Below are 19710 nucleotides of genomic sequence, written 5' to 3'. Positions count from 1 at the left end.
TGTCGGTTGTCTTCTTAGCGATCCTTATACCTTTTTCGCGCAACTATCTTATTCTCATAACTCGCTCAGCTTTTGAGACGTGCAGACGTATTTTATCGATTGCGCTTATCACAAAGTAAAGCATCCACCGTCGAAAGTTTCTTTATTTTACTGTGCCGCGTCGCGCGATAAGTGTTCCGCGATGAGGCGAGAAAACACATTTAAAATCGATTACTCTCAACTCGTCGTAAAGCCGTCAGTTGAGAAACTTTTTAGTTTTTGTACATCGGTTCTCGGTTTAAAAAGAGAAGACATCAAACGACTTCAATGTCACAGAGGTGAAGGCTGTGCGTTCGTAAGGGTCAGTGACTTGGCGCTTGCACACAAAATCGTCGACGAACATGACGGGAAGCATGAAGTGGAGAGTGAGGGGAAAAAACACAAACTTCGAATCACATTGGAAGATGGTAGTGTTGAAGTGCGTGTTCACGACCTCCCCGAAGATGTATCGGAAAAAAAGATCGTCTATTTCCTAACGCAATTCGGTGAAGTAATATCGATCCGCGAAGTGTCGTGGAGCGAAAACACCGAGGCCGAAGGCATACCACTCGGCATTTGGTCTGCTCGAATGTTAGTGAAGCAGAACATCGACTCGTGGGTCACTATCGACGGAGAACAGGCGTTTATTGTGTACAAGGGGCAGCTGCAATACTGCCGCCACTGCAAAGAACAAGCGCACACAGGCATATCATGTGCCCAAAATAAGAAACTTCTATACCAGAAGAGTTACGCAAACGTGACGAAGCAATCGGGAAAGGTTAACAGGCCAACGACTGGTCAACAACTCAGAAAATCAGCTGGGGCGAGACTAAGAGACACGAAGCTACTCGATCATAAGTCCGCCGCTCCACCACTAACATCATCGAAAGATTTCCCAGAACTACCGAAAACCACGAACCAAGATGATCCGTCAGGTTCGAAAACGCTCAAAAATAGCCAGCCCGAAACCGTCACGGGGTCGAGAGCGAATACAAGCAGCCAGCCTGTAGCTCAAACGCAACGAAACAAAGCCTCATCGTCTTTACTAGCGCCACCACAGGCTGTCGTGGCAGTCGACGATTTCTTCAAAAAGCCGTCGCTACGATCGCAAAGTAAGAGTAGCAATAGTAATGAAACTGACGATTCTACCACATCCATAAGCAGCAAACAGAACCGAGGACGACCGGCTGGTAAAAAACCCCGCCGGGAGGACACAGACGACGATAGGATTGAGGTAATGCTCATTTGAATGGCTCTCACGTCGTACAACATCTCGTCTATCAACATCGCTACTATTACGAACCCCACGAAACTAAATGCGCTACGAAGCTTCATCAACAGTCAAAGTTTAGATATCGTGTGTCTGCAAGAAGTGAAAAACGAACTGCTCTCCTTGCCCGGCTACGTCGTTTTCTCTAATGTAGACCACACGAGAAGAGGAACGGCTATCGCTTTGAAGGAACATATACAGGTGACTCTCTGAGTTCCTTCAAAGTCTGATGCTGGTATGTTCCTTCAGAAGTCTGGACAGCCGACTGATCGCGCTACGAGTGCAAGACACGACGATCTGCTATATTTACGCTCCCTCCGGCTCTTCGCAACGCGCCGTTCGGGAGAACTTTTTTCACGAAACGCTTCCCTACTATCTTCGTCATCACACACCGCATGTAATCTTAGCTGGCGATTTCAACTGCGTGCTTCGAACCTGCGATTCAAGCAGCCCGAATGCGAGTCCCGCTCTTAAAGCAGTCGTCCAACAATTACAGCTGCATGACGAATGGGAGAAACTGTGCCCTCGTGATAATGGCTTCACATACGTCTGTCGCAACGCTCAGTCGCGTCTAGACCGCATTTATGTCAGCAGTGGTTTGCGCGACCATTTGCGAGTAGCACACGCCCACGTTTGCTCATTCACGGACCACAAGGCACTGACACTCCGACTTTGCCTCCCCCATCTTGGTTCAGAGCATGGCCGTGGCTTTTGGTCTCTCAGACCATATCTTCTGACCGACGAAAATATTGCGGAATTCCAGTACAAGTGGCAGTACTGGACCCGTCAACGCAGAAATTATGACTCATGGGTTGAATGGTGGATCTTGTTCGCTAAACCAAAAATAAAACGTTTTTTCAAATGGAAGTCTCGAACCGTTTTCGATGCATTTCACAGCGAGCATCAGCGTCTCTATAGTGAGCTACGGCAAGCTTACGACGGGTACTATCAGCATCCAGAAATGCTGACCACCATCAATCGTCTAAAAGGCGAAATGTTAGCACTTCAGCGACGTTTTTCTCACACATTCATGCGGATCAATGAAACGTACGTGGCAGGAGAACCCATTTCCATATTTCAGTTGGGGGAGAGGAGGAAAAAGAAAACTGTCATAACACAGCTGCAGACAGAGCAGGACGAAGCAATAACAGAGCCGCGAGCGATTGAAACGCACATGGTCACATATTTCTCGACCCTCTCAGCTCAGGCAGACTCAGAAGCGAGTGGAAATAATGAGAACAGTTTTGTCTGCGAAAGTGTTATTCCACCAAACGACGAAACGTGCATGAGTGAAATTACGACGGCAGAAATCTGGTCTGCAATAACAGCGAGCGCACCACGAAAATCTCCTGGCTGTGATGGTATACCGAGAGAGTTCTACCACCGCATGTTCGACGTCATCCACCGCGAGCTGAACCTGTTGCTAAACGAGGCGCTCAGCGGCAATATTCCTCCAGATTTCGTAGAAGGTATCATCGTACTTGTTAAGAAGAGAGGCGGCGGCCATACGGCTCGATCATATCGTCCCATTACACTACTAAACAACGACTACAAGCGTTTGTCTCGGATCCTCAAATCCAGATTGGAACGAGTGATGAGAGAACACCACGTGCTAAGCGATGGGCAGAAATGCTCAAACTCAGAGCACAACATCTTCCAAGCCACTCTTGCTTTGAAGGATCGGATAGCGAGTCTCCGTCATAATCGTCGTGCCGGAAAACTGATTAGTTTTGATCTCGATCATGCGTTCGATCGGGTTCGGCACTCTTTCCTTCTTTCCCAAACAAATCCTCGACCACGAATCCCAATAGACCTTCCCGACCTAAAATTAATCCTTTCACATATATCCCAAATTCCCCACCAAACCCGACAAAACCCCACCGCTGATCAAATCCATCAGCATTTTGTGAATCAAACCGAAATACCAAGAGTGGAACGAAATAGCCCAGCAATAAACTGGCGGCGTACGTGGCGAAATATTGCGTCGAGGCAGCTTAGTTCAGCACAGCGGACAAATCTATACTTGCTCGTGAACGAGAAAATTGAGCATCGTAAATTGTTATTCGTGATGCGACGAGTAGACAACGAGATTTGTTTAAACTGCGACAACCGAACTGTAGAAACACTCATTCACAAATTTTGCACTTGTGTTCGCGTTAGACCGGCTTGGACGGTATTTCAACAGAGGATCTCAGGCATCTTAGGTGGATGGAGATGGCTCGATTTCGAGGACTTGGCTAAACCTGCTTTAGCAGGAATGAACAAATCGTGTAAAGTGAGAATTTCAAAACTTTTTAGTAACTATATCTGCTTTGTCAATAGATATAACGGTATAATTGATGTAGCTGAATTAAATTTTCATTTAGATGTAGAAGCTTAACGAATTGATGAGCATACCAAAATGTTGTAAAATTAAATTTGACAAATAAAACTATTTAACTATTTTTACAAAAAAAAAAATTCTTGAAAATTCAACTGTCCGTCTCGGTAGAGGCGAATGAACTGCAAAGTTTAAAGCCTCTTAAAAACAAAGAAGATAAGATAAGATTCAACTGTCCGTCTCGAAAACTACTTTGTTTCTCTGTGCTTCGATACATTTCTGGGTACTCAAATTGACCTACAATAGCATCATGCGGTGCACCTCACTGTGTGTTCAATCAACATCTTGTCAACAACACCTGAAAATTCATGAAATCAACTTTAAATCCCTGGACTCTCTGGAGTTTCGAAGCATTCCACACAATACACGTGTTGCTGAATACATTTATTTTTGAAATTATATACTTACTTCAATTTGTTTTTGTTTATTCGTTCTTCACTAATAGAAATACAAAGGAATTGATTAGCGTTCCACCATTTCTTTTTCAATATCTGACAAAATACATGAACTTATGTTTCCTGTGTACGATGTAAAAGGTGTCTCAAGCTAGTGGTACAGTGCTTTTACAAATGTCGAATAATGCACTGTTTTCCGTTCGGAGACTGATCCGTTCGTTTTAGTTTTAGACGAACTCGGAGAATCCCCAGAATCCGTTGAATTATTCCACATTTGGTGAATCGTTGTGGTAACACACTAGCTACTAGAATGCATTATCCATTCCTTCGTGCGGCGTCTTTGTTGCCTCTAGTTGACAAATTGAACAAAAGTAACAACAATGTGTTGCATATAAATGTGCTTCCGGGGTTTTTGTCTTCTTTTATTTGTCCTCATCACCACTAGAGTTTGTCCTAACAATAAATTCACAGTTCGTTGGCTTTTGCTCAAGTTGTGTTTGTCGGAAAACATTTGTGTATGTGTGTGTGTGTATGTGTGCTTTGTTTATTTTGGGTTGTATATATAGGTTAGAGAAAAACGCGAAAATGTTATAAATGTTATGATCAACTAATTGGCTAATTTCTGCTTTTGTTGCTTTTGACATGCTTCTTCATTCTAAGATATACGATTCACAGTCTCCGATAATAGAGTAATTTGAAGCTTAACGTATATCGACCTTAAAATTATCAAATGACACTGACTTTTTTCTCTTCTAAACAGACCAAATGTCAGTTGGCTAATCAATTGAAAGATACTTGTATATCTTATCTAATCAATGCGACTGATTACGATTATAATTGCTAGTGCCGTATAAATCGCGTTTGGAACAAGATGCAAGTTCCGAGGAAATTTGGAGAAGTGTTGAGTGTATTGTTAGGCAATTTTTCGATTGTTTATCTGGGAATGGCGTTGAAACAACAGAGAGATGTCAAGATAAACTATAGTGTTAAAAAATACATAATTTACAATTAAAGATAATGATCACAATTAAAATCAAAATGATGATTTGAACTTACGTTATACGAACAAATAAGCGGAACCATTTTGATAAAAATATACAAAAAAAATAAATTGAAAGAGACTAGATTACGAAGTTAAATTCAACAGTGTATCAATGTATAATCCTCGCTTCGTGACAATGAACCACATCGGAGGTATACATAGTAAACAAAATGAATACTGAGAACGATCGTTAGGCGGAACCGACTCAAATTTTGTGCAAGTGAAACAAATCTACAACTTCTACAGCTTTCTTAGCGCAGGGAAACAACTGTATCTGCGGCTATACCGATCTAACGTAGGATACGTTGTATTCAACCGATGAAAATACACAATTTTATCTCAATTGAAGTGTTTGTCATTTTAAATGAAAACATACCATTTTTGTTTGTTCGAATGATGTACATACTATTTACAGTTTACATTATATTGTAAAACATTCCTTGTCTTAGGAAACACCATAGAGCACAGCTGGTTTCCTTTCAGATTTTTTTTCCCAGGTGAGCATTTGTCTTATTTCCTGTCCATGATAACGAGACACGTTGTCATATATGTAAAAGTGATGTGCGTAGATTTTCCCTCTCATAGTTTTTTGTGTGTTTGTGTTTGTCTGTTTCTTCATTATCACTATTGCTTTCTTGGCTGTCCGAGAGCATCACTTACAAAGTCTAACAAATAAGAGGCACATATCACGTTCAGTGAACCGTTGGGTTATGTTTGTGTATGTTTTCCTCGAATTTACATATTATAGGCAACGTAGATAGGATCCAGCTGATCGGCCAGGAACCCATCGCGGAGGTGCATTCGCTGTTTTTCACCTCTACTATTTATCGGTACCACTCCTAAAAAAAGTTAAATTTTAATTTACCTCGTTCCATCAACGATCTATGCAATTTGGAAGTGTTTTTCATTATACTCACCCGGATCCACCACAACCACAACACCCACAATCAACTGATGTTCCTCTAGCACGGTATTCGTTACGAGCGGTACCAAATCCAGTGCCTCCGATTCGTTCCCGTCCAGTTCAACCACAACCACGAGTAGGTTTGTCCAGGTGAAAACGGCACACTCGGCGATCTTTTTGTGGCAACGTAGCACCGAGTTCTCGATATCGATCGGATGATAGTACATGCCGCGCAGTGTTATGACCTCATCGAGCGCTCCTACGATGTAGACGGCGTCGTGCAGTTCCTGCTCGTTGCCACCGGTAGTACCGATTGTTGTATTGCCAGCATTGGAGCTCGTTGTCGAATTCAGTGTGTTGTGGCCCTGTGAATGTAAAGGGATAGTTTAACTAAAGATACCAAGTATTCTGATAATAATCTGAACAATCTGACAATCTGAAAATCTGAAGAATATATTAACACGTTGACTGCCACGTCAGTCATTGGTGACTGACACCAAGCTTTCCGTTCAGGACGCGTCAGTCACTGACGGTATAAAATATGATGATAAAGATAGAAAAAAAATTTTTTTTCGCAGACATTTTTGCGTTCAAAAATTTCTATCAAGTAAATTCTAATTTTTCAGTATTGCGCTTTGCATTGTTGTACTACGCTATGAGCGCTTGGCCTTACGGGAAGTCGCTATAAAACCGCGTGGCACTCAACGTGTTAACTGTGTTTAGAACTTTTCATATTTCCTATTCGTTGGTATAAATATCTATGCGAAGATCTGTAGCTGACTATGGTCTCGCACAGCCAGTCTACAGGAAACACACGCTGCGCTACACTGGAGTTTAATTTTCAGCGCGCGTTCAAAACAAACACGTGTTCTCTCTTGGAACGAAGTGTACCAAACTCATTAAAATATGAGAGTGGGATTTGAACACGTCGCAGAATTCAGATACGAAACATCGCATAAAAACAACAGCGTTGCATCCATACCAACCGTATGCGTATTCCGTAACCGTATTCGGTTAGAGTGGAACTTCGCCCCATTCTCAACAAACGACGCTGTGTCATTTAATGCCATGAAATTATTGATGAGACAGAAGAGAATCTTATGAAATGGCTAGACAAAGAGGGAGTTAGACGGATAACGCGCACGGAGAAGGAAGTTCAAATTAACACTCCTACTATTATCCTGACCATCAGTGGTACATCAGTACCAGAATATATTAGAATCGGACCGCTGCGCATCAGGACACGAATGTACATTCCGGATCCCATACAATTCTACAGATGTTTTGCATACGGGCACACCAAATTGCGCTGCCAAAATGAACTGTCCAAATGCCGCAATTGTTCATAGGAACACAACTTGGATGGTATTTGAAGTGCAGATCCATGTTGCATACGTTGCAACGACAAGCACAATTCAACAAATCGAACTTGTCCCAAATACGTGATGGAGAAGGAGATCGCCCGTCTTCACTTCACCAAAGGAATCTCATACCAAGAAGCAACGAAACAATTGAAGGCAGGAGCTGGTTCCTACGCCAAATTCAACAACGTTTGGTTACAGTTCGTGAAAGTTCACCCGAATCGGAACAGTTGAAACAAAAACACGAACTCATAAAGCAGCCTACCGAAACCATCGCCGCACTTTCAAAACGAGTGGAAGAGCTGGAAGAAAGAAAATACCAAAAAAGATAGGAAACGCAACAAACAGCAACATGGAAACCGGCAGCGAAATGGAAACCAATACGATAAACGAACAAGGCAATCCTGGAGAGATCAGCGAAACTTTGAAGATGGGTGAGTCCCAAGTAAGTCGGAACTCTTCAAAGCCGAACGTTCTTAAAGCACAAAAAAGGCAAAATTCTACTGAAATTTCATAACCAACTAAGAAAATCTCCGAAATAATTAATAATTCCCAACACATCCTTCTCAACGCTCCCTTGACTTCCCACGTAATTTAACCAAAAATGGCCAACAACACAGCACCAAGAAATAACACAGCCAACCATAACCAGTCTCTTTTTCAAACTCTTGCTATGCAATGGAATATATTGGGTCTAAGAGAAAGACTTTGAGAGCTACAAATTTTGATAAATCCACAAAAGCCAATAGCAATAGCTCTCCAAGAAACCATGATCCCAGAATCACTCATCCCTCCGAATTTCATCAAAGATTATGATATTTACATTAAAGAAAATACTGATAATCCGTAAAAACTAGGCATAGGTCAAGCAATCAAATCTAACATTCTCCACCGTCGAATCAACCTCGCTCCCTCTTCTCCTGCAATAGCTTTAGAGGTTGATTTCCCTATCAAAATTATACTCCTATCCATATATATATTCCTCACTCACAACCCAATTCCACACTAAAATCCAGCCTCAACCTTTTCAATTCACTGTGAGGTGTGTCGCTGTCATAACATGTGTCGAGCTTGAATTGCTTTAAAATTTTCGACTTCTTCTTTAGACGATTTTGATTGATCTTGTAATTCCAAATTGCAAATATTCTGCGCTAGATCTACTTTATGCAGTTTAACGCAACAGTCCTCATAAGCGCAAAAAGTTGTCTACAAACCCTATGGATAAGGCTTTTTTGTTTCGCTTTCTCAATAAAACCTGAACTCCTTTATTTGATTCTGATATGGTTGGAGCGGTCGATAACCTGCGAACAGAACTTCATAAAAACTAAACCCTGACCTTCCAGTTGTTGACAGATGTCGTTATTCAAATCTGCAGCTTTTCCCACTCAAAACGAAAAAACTAGGAGTGAGTTATATCTGATATACAACCGCAAGGTTAACATAGGACTACCATTGGCTAAGTAATCATTTGTTTGAATGTGCATCTAAAGCAATCTCAATAAATGGATGAATGGATATTTTGTATTCCCTTGGAATTGTCTTGCGATCTGTTCAAATATATACGAAACAATATTCTTTCGCTTGCGATCTCTTTCTGAAGTTCGACACTCAAATCGTCAATACAACCTTATCCAATCCTCCGTATATCCGAAATATCTTTTCCGTGACATCAAAAATCATCACAGGAACACCTAGTTAACTTCACAAATGTGTGCGAAATCATATTTCACCCCTTGGGTACATTCACAAGCAAACGATTTTGCATGTCCGTTCATCAGCAAAAGAGAAACGGACATAGGTTGGCCACCGGACACATCACGCATGATGCACCAACCGCAGACCAATCGAGACTGAAATGAAATGTCAAGAAGCTATCGCTTTTTATAAAGATTTAAATAAATTTGAATAAATTCAGATAATTATAATGCTTTCGATGCAGTTTTCAGCTATTGAAACAAGTTTTTATGGCCAATAAGTAAAAAATATCTCTCATAGATCTTTTATCTTTCGAATCATGTTATTTTCATAAAACTTCGTTCACCCGGTGGAGAGATATTAACGCTTAAACCCTTGTACTTCGAACGTAACCCCCTCGTTTTTGAAGCTTTAAATTTACACCCCAGAACAGAAATGAAAGTATGACGAAAAAAGTGGACATAAAAACCATGAAAGATTCTATAACATGGACTTGTAGTGTTAGAAAATACCTTAAGTAATAACTGGTTACCTCCATTCAAAAGGTGTCACCCCTCTAAGGGTGAAACCCGAGGTGAATCGCCTACTCTGCCCAACAAAGCCACACCCCCCCCCCCTCCCTACACCACACCACTGCCTGTGAGTGAAAACGGATAGTTTTTCTTTCAAAACGACGAGCATTTCAATCTCTGCTTACACCCCTCTCCTTCTGATCCCCTCTCATTATAATGACATGTTTTGATATAAGTGCATACTAGAAAATTTATAGTAAAGGGAATTAGGAAAAGTCCAGTTGGAAGATCAATTAATTAAGAGTTCCAACCCACGAACGTTCATTTAGTATAAAAAACGTGAATGTTCGAAAGTATTCATATCAAAAATACCATTTTAGGCGGGACGAAGTTTGCCGGGTCAGATAGTTTCAAATAAATTAGATCAGATATTCATTAGGCCACTCCTATTCTGGCTTGGGTATTTTTTCTTTGTGGTTTTTCTGTATATAATGGAACTTCATTGTGTATAATCTTCAGAACATGAAATGAGAGAGCGCTGAAGAGTAACACACGTTTGATTATGGTTCTCGAGACCGGTTGGTTAGCGTAATACATAATAAGCCGGAAACCTCAAGTACTTCCTATTCTGGCCAGAAGACTTTTCGTTAATGAAATTTCTTCACAAAAGCAGAGAAAGAAATTAACATTTTTTCTGTTCAAATATTTTTCTCGAAAATTAAAAAAAAACTTTTTTCCTAACCCACCCTGATTGAACGAATCCAACATAATGAAAAATGAGAAATACTCGTATACTCGAGAAATTTGTACAGCAGATAAGAAAAACAATATCAAAACATAACTGACCTGTGAGTGAATCGACTCGGTGTCAGAATCGCGGCTTGCGATACTCGGTGTTGTCTCATCCAGAATCGAGCCAGCCTGTGAACATTCGGTGCGCCTCAAGAATCCAAGGTAGCCCGTGCGAGCCCACGATTCGCTGATACTGCATCCTGTCACCAGTTTAGCGTTGAAATGATCGTTGTAATCTGTTTCATCTCCGTATATTGTGAAATATCCGTTCGAGCTGTGAGGCGATTGAACCTTTTGAAACGAGAACACCATTAAAAACGACTTTTCTATACGGAGAAGATAGTCGCTATACCCATATTTCTCCTAAATGTGAATCACCACATTGGCCTTTGCTGTCGGGGTTGGCAATGATCACTTTCACTCCTGGAAGGAGCTTACCAGACTCGACGAGACAGAGTGAATTCGGAGCACCTCTCTCAACCAAAGCTACCCGGTTGTTACGAAGCGCCCGCAGATCCACGTACACTTGAGCACTTTCAGCTGAGCTCGCACCTTGCACGCAAATAGCTGGGTTCACTCGACATCCGAATGACGTGGATACGCATCGAGTGTTCAGTCCCAGCGCTTGGAACAATTTGCAAAATTGCTGCGTCAGCTGCACGCGTGGCCGTTCCTCCGCCACTACCACACACGTTCGCACACAGCCAAGATTGACGTTGCGCTGTTTGAGCATCTGAATGGAATTACTCAGTGCTTTCGTGCATAGTTCAATTACTCCGTACGAACAGAACGTGTCGCGAACTCGGTATTGTGACAGCGTACTTAGCCATAAACTTGGATTAGCCTCAACCTAGGATGAAGGAAAAATGATTCGATTAGAGCGGAAATGAGAGGGAATTGGAATAGAACCGACCTCATATGGAGCTATAAGAATCGAATGATGGCCACTATAAACGCTGATCAATGTCCACATCGAGAAACCAAGTCCACAGTATGGATCCAGGCAGAGGGCCACATGGCGACTAGGATACAATTCACAGGCTAGTTTCAAACTGGCACACAAACTTGATAGAGATCTGAAATTTGAATGAATTGTGGCGCAATGAGATGACAATTTGATAGTTGAACTTGTGAACTTGTACATACCTATGTGTTATGATGACTCCACTCAGTCGTCCACAGGTGGAGACGCTGAAGTCCAGGTAGGCAGTCGAATCCAGTGTGCTATTGGCGATGGCTGCAATAAAATAAAATTTCATTCATGTTTTTATTCCGAGAGCAAAAAATCAAGATCGTACCAGCTAATTTTCGCTTAGGATTATCCTCAATGTCCAAAATCACTGGCCAACTCTTCGGGTCGATCGAGGTGGCGGCTTCACGAGATTTGAGCAGTTTGATGATGCTTTGGATTGACAGAATGATACCACTCTTGGAAACATCCACTATCATCCGTACGGTGGGCAGGGTGGTAATCAGATTTTGCGGATGTGGTGGGCGTATTGTAACGGGAATAGCACCGAGATAGAGACACCCGTAGAACGCACATATCAGATCGAGACCGGGGGGAAAGATAAGGGCTACGTGGTCGCCCGGATTCACCTTGCCACGTTCCTGCAGCAAAGCCGCAATCTTCTCCGCTCGTTTGTGCAGTTCGGAGCATGTGAGCGTCTTCGCAACGGCACCCTTCGAATTTAGCAGGGTGTACAGTACGTGGTCTGGTGAAGAATTGGCACGCCATCGGAGTACTCCGGTGATTAGTTGATGCTATATATGGGGAGAAAAAGAGATTCAAATGATTAGATAAATATCCAATCGAGTATACAGTTATTATATAATATTGCTAATGGTCCGTACAGAAGTTTTTAAAACAAGAACTTGTCTTGAAATTCTTTTAATTCAATGTTTTCACTTTGATGTTTGAAATACAATTGAACAATAGGAAGCACTTCAAAGACACCAATATTCTTTGGTTCTTTGGCCTTAAAATACTCTCATCGGTCAATTTATGTTGGAGCCATTGAGGACAAGGTGATTAAACACTCTCTAGCTTTGGAAAGAGGAAATAATAATAGCTACTTGCCAGGTCCAGAAAATGCAATGAATGGGAATACAATTTGCACTTGACCTTTTTTTCTTTTTCACTTAAATTAATAAATCTATTAAGTTCTCCCTTTTTCAGAGTATTATCATCTTCGTGAGTTTACCCTTAATCCTAAAACCAAATTTTATCAACTGTTTTTTTCCAGTTTTCCAAAATCGTTGAGCCACATAATCATAAATTTAAACGACCACACTTGAATTATCATTCGGTTAGCAAGTCTGTTTTATATTCGCGGAGCGATTCTGCATCATGTGGGCAAATTAATTGAGTTTTAACGATTCGAGCAGCATGTGACCGAGCATTGTCGTGCAGAAAAATAATTTTCATGCAGAAAAACCAAATCAATGTTTGCTCTTAATGAGAACATTTTTTCATCAATGCTCTTCTCAAACTAGGGGTTGTTAACCGGTTTTACCGGCAATACCGGGTCATTTTCCATTACCGAATTACCGGTAATTTTACAATCAATAACCGGTAATTTTGGTAATTTTTTTTCACGCCATAAATAATATTTGCTTTTCAAGGAAATCAAGGAAAAACTTGAATGACGAATGCAACAATCAAAGATATTAACGTCCAGCCCAAGCTCAACGACTATGAACGGATTGATGAAAACCCTCGGACAAGAGTTTTCGTACAGTGGGCATCAGAGGGAAATACATGACAATGGTATTGAAACTTTGCTATTGAAACTTTCATTACCGAATAACCGGTTATTGAAATTTTGGCACGGTAATGCAATCCATATCTCAAACGTATAAGTTCTGTTGGGTAATGAGTTTCTGTGGAGGTTTCACCTGGTTTCAACAGTTCATCACATAGAAGGCCTCCCAAATTCACTTCGTACCATCGATGTGTGACTTGACCGTCGATTGTGGTTGAAGGTCGCGATAATTCCACGATTTTTTCGCTTTATATTGCGAAACTGTAATCTTTTGTAAAACTTTTTGGGACTAATAACGTATATTGAGAATTCTTACCAGAACCAGCTAGCAATACTGATCCATTTTGGAGTCTCTTACGCGAGATAAACTTTCAAATCTACATAAAAGCTACTGTAGGTTTCCTCGTATATTTCGATCCAACGGATACCTGGTTACGGGTGCAAACCCTACCGAATTTGGAGTGATTTTTCTTCATGAAAAGCAAAGGAACGAGAATCATTACATTTAGCAGTAAGTCTCTGATAGATTCAGAAAAACATATTTATCAACTGAACGGGAAGCTGTGGCATGGGCAATCGAGAAATTTTGGGCCCTATTCCAGAAAACGAGACGAGCAGACGAGCGCTCGTCTCGTTTTTTTTCATATTCCCGAAGCCGAGCTCGACTAAAAACAGACGAGTAGCTCGTCTGGCTCGACGACCGTTTGGCCGCGCTCGTCGATGAATCGATGAGTCGAATCGTCTAGTTTGTTTGATGTGGTTGTTCACCTTGTTGATTGAAAGGATCGGTATTCTTCTGCTCCGCCTTTATCTTCAAAAATTGTTTCACGGCTAAACTAGTATTGCATAAGCAATGTATGTTTTCAACTGCAACCATCAAATTCAATTCAGTAATTGCAAGATTTTACAGATTTTCAAATGGACCTCTCCCAAACAACACAACCAAATGTAAACATTGAAATCATATCCAGGGATGCTAGATGACCGTTTTGAATATATGAACATGGCACGAAAAGGGTCTTCACATATTGATCGAAAATTAGTAATTCAAAACAACTACTTTATTGGAAATACGTATATATGGATTTAAAACTTTTCTTGATAAATCGTTGATTAGGTGAACAAACATTGCCCCCAATAAATCCATAATAACAAAACGTCTGAGTGATAAAACCATATGCTCGAGGAAAAATATCAATTAAACCAAAAGATATATGAAACTCGTGAAATGGGATATTTTGCTCGTCTCGACAGTGACTGAAGCCGACACAAGACGAGACGAATTGCTCGTCTCGTTTTCTGGAATAGGGCCCTTTGTCTTTATCTTCTAGGAACTTCAAATAAATATGGATTAAATTAATATGGATTGCAAGCCTTTGAATTTTCTCTCCAGCCATCGTTCTAAACCCTGCCCTTGGACCGAAACAGAAGTCTTCCGTGTCCAAGCTTATCGGTTCCAGGAAATCTACCAACCAGAACCTACAAATATAGCGGATGTACTTTCGCGGCTATCGAGTTCTGGACCGAAGCCGTTTAATGGGGATAGTGTTTATAGGGAGTTCAGTAGCAGCAACCACTCCGGAGACGGTTATCGTACGCGAGGTGGATGAAGAAACAGTTAAGTACGATGTTCTGAAAAACCTATTGATAGCTTTGGAAGAAGAGAAATAGTCAGAATGTGCGAAAAAGTATAAAGCATTTGAGTCGGATTTGTATTGTACAGGAAAATTGATTATGAACGGAGATCGGTTGGTTATCCATTCTGCGCTCCAGGGTAAAATACTTGAACTCGCTCTTGAGTCCTATCTCGGTATCGACTCAATGAAGGTGAGGTTGCAACAAGAGTTCGCATGGTGGTCAGATATCGAAAAGCAAGAAGAAAAGGTTGTAAAACATTGCAAATAAGATCTACAAAGATACCTAAGGAAACCATTGCATTCAACCATTGCTATCTAGAGTCTAGATTCTAGACATAATATGCCGATGATCGGTTTATTGAAGTTATTTTTATGAAGCAAATTACAGCGAAGTTGACTGTGAGAGCTCCCCACTAGCCGTTTTATTGTTTTGATATGCCAGAATTTTTTAAGACAGACAACGGTCGCAGTTTATTAGTGAGCTCTTGTGAACAACGCCATACCTGCCACAGGCTACTGGAAAATTCGAAAGGATTTCAAAGAAAATCTCAAGATTAGTCAAGCTGAAGATTCGAATTGGGAAAGGAATCTGCGTATGTGCGTGTTGACGTACAATTCAACACCGCATGGTGCCACCGGGGAGGCTCCGTTCGTCCTTTTGTTTGGAAGAGTCATGAATGACGAACTCCCGGCTCTCCAGGGTAACTACAATAGGGTTTCGAAAACGCCAACTACTTTCTGGGTAGCCCTTGTAATTGTCAGCCGAGTATGTAATGGCTGCTTTCTAAGTCGGACCAGAACTTCACAGAACCTCGGTGTGATCGAATGAACAATAAAATTAACTTCTGAAGACACTTCATCTTGTTAAGTTGTCCATTCATAATTGCTCCAGCGATGAAAACCTTTGTTTCCTTTCCACATTTACAGATACCTTGTCAAATCATCAATTTGCGAGCAAATTTATCTGCGAAGACAAATTTGAACTTATCCGGGTAAGGGGGATTATTTTGGCAAGGTAATATTTTTGTCCCGAGATTTGTCCAAAGTCCATTTTACATTGCATTAAATTTGTGTCGTCGTTTATCAAAACACATTCGCTGTACGTCCAGAGATTCCTGGATTATTTCAGACTGTATTGATGATCTTTGCTCGTAGTCTCCGATCATATGTCCCACTTTTACGTTTGGTTTTCTTTGTGCAATCCAACGTAAATGTTCTCCGGTAACGTTTGTGCATGATATTCACAGTTGTATTTGGAAATTTGTTACTCTTGGTGATCATTTCTCCTGACAACGTTGGGTGTTCAGCGTGAGTGTGCAGTATTTTTTCATAACCTTACTTTTTTCTGTCATCCAACAAATATTAAAATTTGCCGCTTTTTCATACGACAATAACTGTAACAACTATTTCTTGTGATTGATAACTTATTTGTATAATCTTATAACATATCTGTCACAGACAAAAGAATAAAACATTTAAAAGAAACATCTTTCAATGCTCACCTTTCGTTCGTTGTCGTCGGCCAGCCCAATGTCGCGCCCCTGTGCGGATGCCAGCCGATTGCCCTGCACTAGATTCCCAACCATCACCGATGCCGGCCCAACGGAGGCATCTGTTCCAGCAGCAGTGTTGATGTTGGTGGTGGCGGCAATCGACGACGTTGATGGGGTGGTGCCGGAAATTTGAAGTTGTTGGATAGAACCTGGATTTAGTTTTTCGGTTCGTTTTCACGGTTTCACGACGGTTGTTGTTAGAGGGTGTGATCATTTTTTTTTTTCAAATGTGGTTTTTGTGGTGATGTGATACGTGTTCGTTTGAGGGTGTGGGTGAAAGCGCGAGAGAATGTTTACATTTGTTTTTTTTTCGTTTTTCAAAGTGTTGGTGTGTGCGTTTAGTGCGGAATAGGAGTCAATGAGATTTTATGCGATGCAATTATCAATGTAGTAGTGGTGTGTCAATTAAAATGTTGTTAGAGTTATTATTATTTACAGTTGCGAGATCGAACGATCCACGGTCAAATACCAGAACCAAACAATTTTGATGATTGTAGGCGATGACGAGCGATTTTAGGGATGTTGATGAGGGTGTTATTCGGCCAATTCGATGGTGAAGATGGTGATATAGTCATGATGATGGAACCATTTTTCATCAACAATTTTGTTACGTTATTTGCATCAAAACACACGTGTCGATTTTGCAGATTAAATTTTTTTTAGTATTTGTGAGGAGCAGAGCAGCATTTCAAAAGAAAATCAAGAGAGAAAAACTATATTAATTTTGGGAAATGAAGGTTTACAAAATTAATGAAAACAAATGATATAGTCATTAGTACAGCCAATTAGATAAGACGATACAGTTAGTATAAAAGTGCAATTTGAACAAACTTAAATATAGCCAAAGTACACACACATTAGTTTCTTCTAGGAGGATTCGTTTCAAGAGGTACAAGTCTACAGCAGCGGGTACTAATCAATACGTCTTGCAAGAAGCCCCCTAATCTTCATAAATTTTTGTGCGATATAAACAACAAAACTCAACATGTGCTCTACTCTACAAACAGAAAGCAGTAATGGCAATTACGAGTTCGAGTCACGATAAAACAAAACATAAAATGAAACAAATCAGGTGCAAGAGATGGTCATTACACGTTTTTGTTGTACATACCGTGATGGAGTTCTCTTGGCTTGGGGAGGTTTGTAACGCATGTGTGGGGACACATGAGAACGTTCGCTGGATGCAGTGACCCTTCCAGGAATCGTCGCCTGGCTTCAGTTAGATGTATTCCTCCTAGCGGGGTCTTCGGCAGGTGGTTCGGTGGTACCAGCGCTAGACAGTAGATGCCAACCTGATGAATTGAATCCACGGCTTGCAATACCCGAGACATCCATTGGAATGATTCCTCCTCGGAACAGTCTGGTCGTTGTTCAGCAATTACGCACACTCTCTCGTCGCGTAGCACCTTGATGCTGAAGACGGCAATGCGGCCACGGTAAATGAAGCGCATTGGCTCAACAGCCAACACCGTTGCTATTATATCGTCGGCGTTGTGTTTACGTCCAGTGACGGTCATCAGCCCGTCTCTCGATCCACACACGAACACCAAACCACCTGGACCAAGAAAACCTAGCAATCCACTGCGAACGTACAGTTCTTCACTGATGGGTTTGCCCAACGTTTGAACTTCACCTTCCTTTGCCAAAGGTGATTCGGTTAAAGGTTGAACCTGTTCGAAAACAGAGAACGAATCCTGAATAACTCAGGTTTGGTATAGCATATGCTGATACACCTACCTTGAAGGTAGAGTTTGTCATACCATCGAGCCCGAAGTAAGTGGTACCTGTGGATCCTGAAGTTACACAAATCTCTCCAACCTGATCCGTCTTGCACAATACGGGTGTTCCTTCGGGGTTGACCACAACCATTGTTGCTGTAAGGTGAGATTATTCATGAATAACTTAATCTTATACCTTATACCGAACCATTTATTTTTGGGTTTCCAGAGATATCATCTGTCATACAAATGAAAAACAAATTTCTGCATTACTCGAGAACTAAGCAAGCAAACGGAACCAAATTTGGCATGTGGAGGTTTTAGAGAGCACGCTACGTTTCTATGATGTTTCGATACTCAACTTCTGTATCAAATATGTAATCCATGTAAGGGAGAAACATTTTATTTGCAAGTGATTGAAAAATCTTGAACGTGAATTGTGTCTGAAAATAATTTGATATTACAATGACGAGTTTTGGTAGAAGTACTAGGAAATTTAGAGGAAAAGAAAATTGTAAGGGTCAATTAGAAGATCAATCAATGAATAGTTCTGCCATTGGATCCATGAACGTTCGCTTAGCAAGAAAACGTAAATGTTTGAAGGTATTGATAGTATAAAAAAACATTTTGGGCGGAACGAAGTTTGCCGGATCAGCTAGTATTTTATAAAAATTAAAACAATTTTCTATATTTTATTCTTTGATAAAAAATTTGCTGGTGTTATAGTTTTTGAGAAAATTTTGGAACAAAACTTTGGCCCTTTTCAAAAAGTAATCTAGCTTTTTTCAATTCGAGTTTGTCAACTTTGGCTATCCTTGCGATTGATGTTAGATGAATCGTTAAAAATGCGTGCAATGTGAGTGGTTGTTACCCAGCAGACACCTTGTATGCGGTATGTGGTCCGGCAGCCTGTTCTGGTTGACCCATCTGATGTTATTTTATTTTAACGTATTTTGTATGTGTAACAATAACGAAAACCTTAGAAACCAGTACCTTTTTGTTACCAAATCAGAAAAAAGGGCTCGTTTTTATGAAATAGAGACAGCAAACGCTGCGTTTGGTCTACGGAAAATGTGTATAGAGAAAATATTACGTTTTAAGCTCAGCCATTTTCGATTGATTAAGAATAAACAAACTATTCGCAATTTACGATTCATCAGTTATTTAGCCATGAGCGAGTAAATGGCCTTCCTCAAGACCGAGAGTTCAGTTTAGTTTTTCAAATTCGACTTTTTCAAGGCTAGAGGCGAATGAATTTATAGATATAAAAGATCCTTAAATTCAATCACTATTCAAGTCACAGTCTTGCTCCAGTTAGTAGTCTGTCTTTCTCAATACTGATGTCCGACGTATTGCTTTTTCTCAATGCTCATGTCGGACATATTGCTCTTTCTCAATGTCCGACATATTGTTCGATACTAAGGAAGAAAGCAAGTTTGATACACAGTGGTGCAGTTTTGTTCAATGGAGGCACCGGGTCGATTTTCAAAAAACTTATTACCAAAGCTCAAAAACTGCTTTGAAGGCAAACTATTGAAACCATATCGGAATTTATAAATATGTTTGGAAGTTTATGTCAAGATTGGTCAGCGGTCGATAAATACGGTCGGTCAATATTGTGCTCGTTTTGGTCAAGCTCAGTTTCTATTTTGTTACCGTGTTGAACGG

The 19710-nt window shown here is 40.8% G+C and overlaps 1 protein-coding gene across 13 annotated transcripts in view; it reads right to left on the bottom strand.

Moving 5' to 3' along the window:
* Positions 1 to 4047: 4047 nt before the first annotated feature.
* Positions 4048 to 19710, bottom strand: part of LOC129767350 (disco-interacting protein 2) — a 274317-nt gene continuing 258654 nt past the window's right edge. For 11 of the 13 annotated variants that reach the window (XM_055768119.1, XM_055768120.1, XM_055768122.1 and 8 more), the window contains 10 exons: positions 18062 to 18198; positions 17436 to 17994; positions 16274 to 16473; positions 11668 to 12133; positions 11516 to 11606; positions 11283 to 11445; positions 10722 to 11219; positions 10424 to 10660; positions 6023 to 6374; positions 4048 to 5944 (listed from right to left, as the gene is read on the bottom strand). In XM_055768119.1, the coding sequence (XP_055624094.1) occupies positions 5841 to 5944; positions 6023 to 6374; positions 10424 to 10660; positions 10722 to 11219; positions 11283 to 11445; positions 11516 to 11606; positions 11668 to 12133; positions 16274 to 16473; positions 17436 to 17994; positions 18062 to 18198 (2807 nt within the window). In that variant the 3' untranslated portion in view covers positions 4048 to 5840. The remainder of the gene's footprint in view (positions 5945 to 6022; positions 6375 to 10423; positions 10661 to 10721; positions 11220 to 11282; positions 11446 to 11515; positions 11607 to 11667; positions 12134 to 16273; positions 16474 to 17435; positions 17995 to 18061; positions 18199 to 19710) is intronic. The other 2 variants (XM_055768111.1, XM_055768115.1) reach the window with 1 other exon arrangement.

This window comes from Toxorhynchites rutilus, chromosome 2, assembly GCF_029784135.1.
Source record: "Toxorhynchites rutilus septentrionalis strain SRP chromosome 2, ASM2978413v1, whole genome shotgun sequence".
In the NCBI taxonomy this organism is placed as follows: domain Eukaryota; kingdom Metazoa; phylum Arthropoda; class Insecta; order Diptera; family Culicidae; genus Toxorhynchites; species Toxorhynchites rutilus.
The sequence above is the reverse complement of the archived record's forward strand: the minus strand, read 5'-3'. Positions and strand labels throughout refer to the sequence as shown.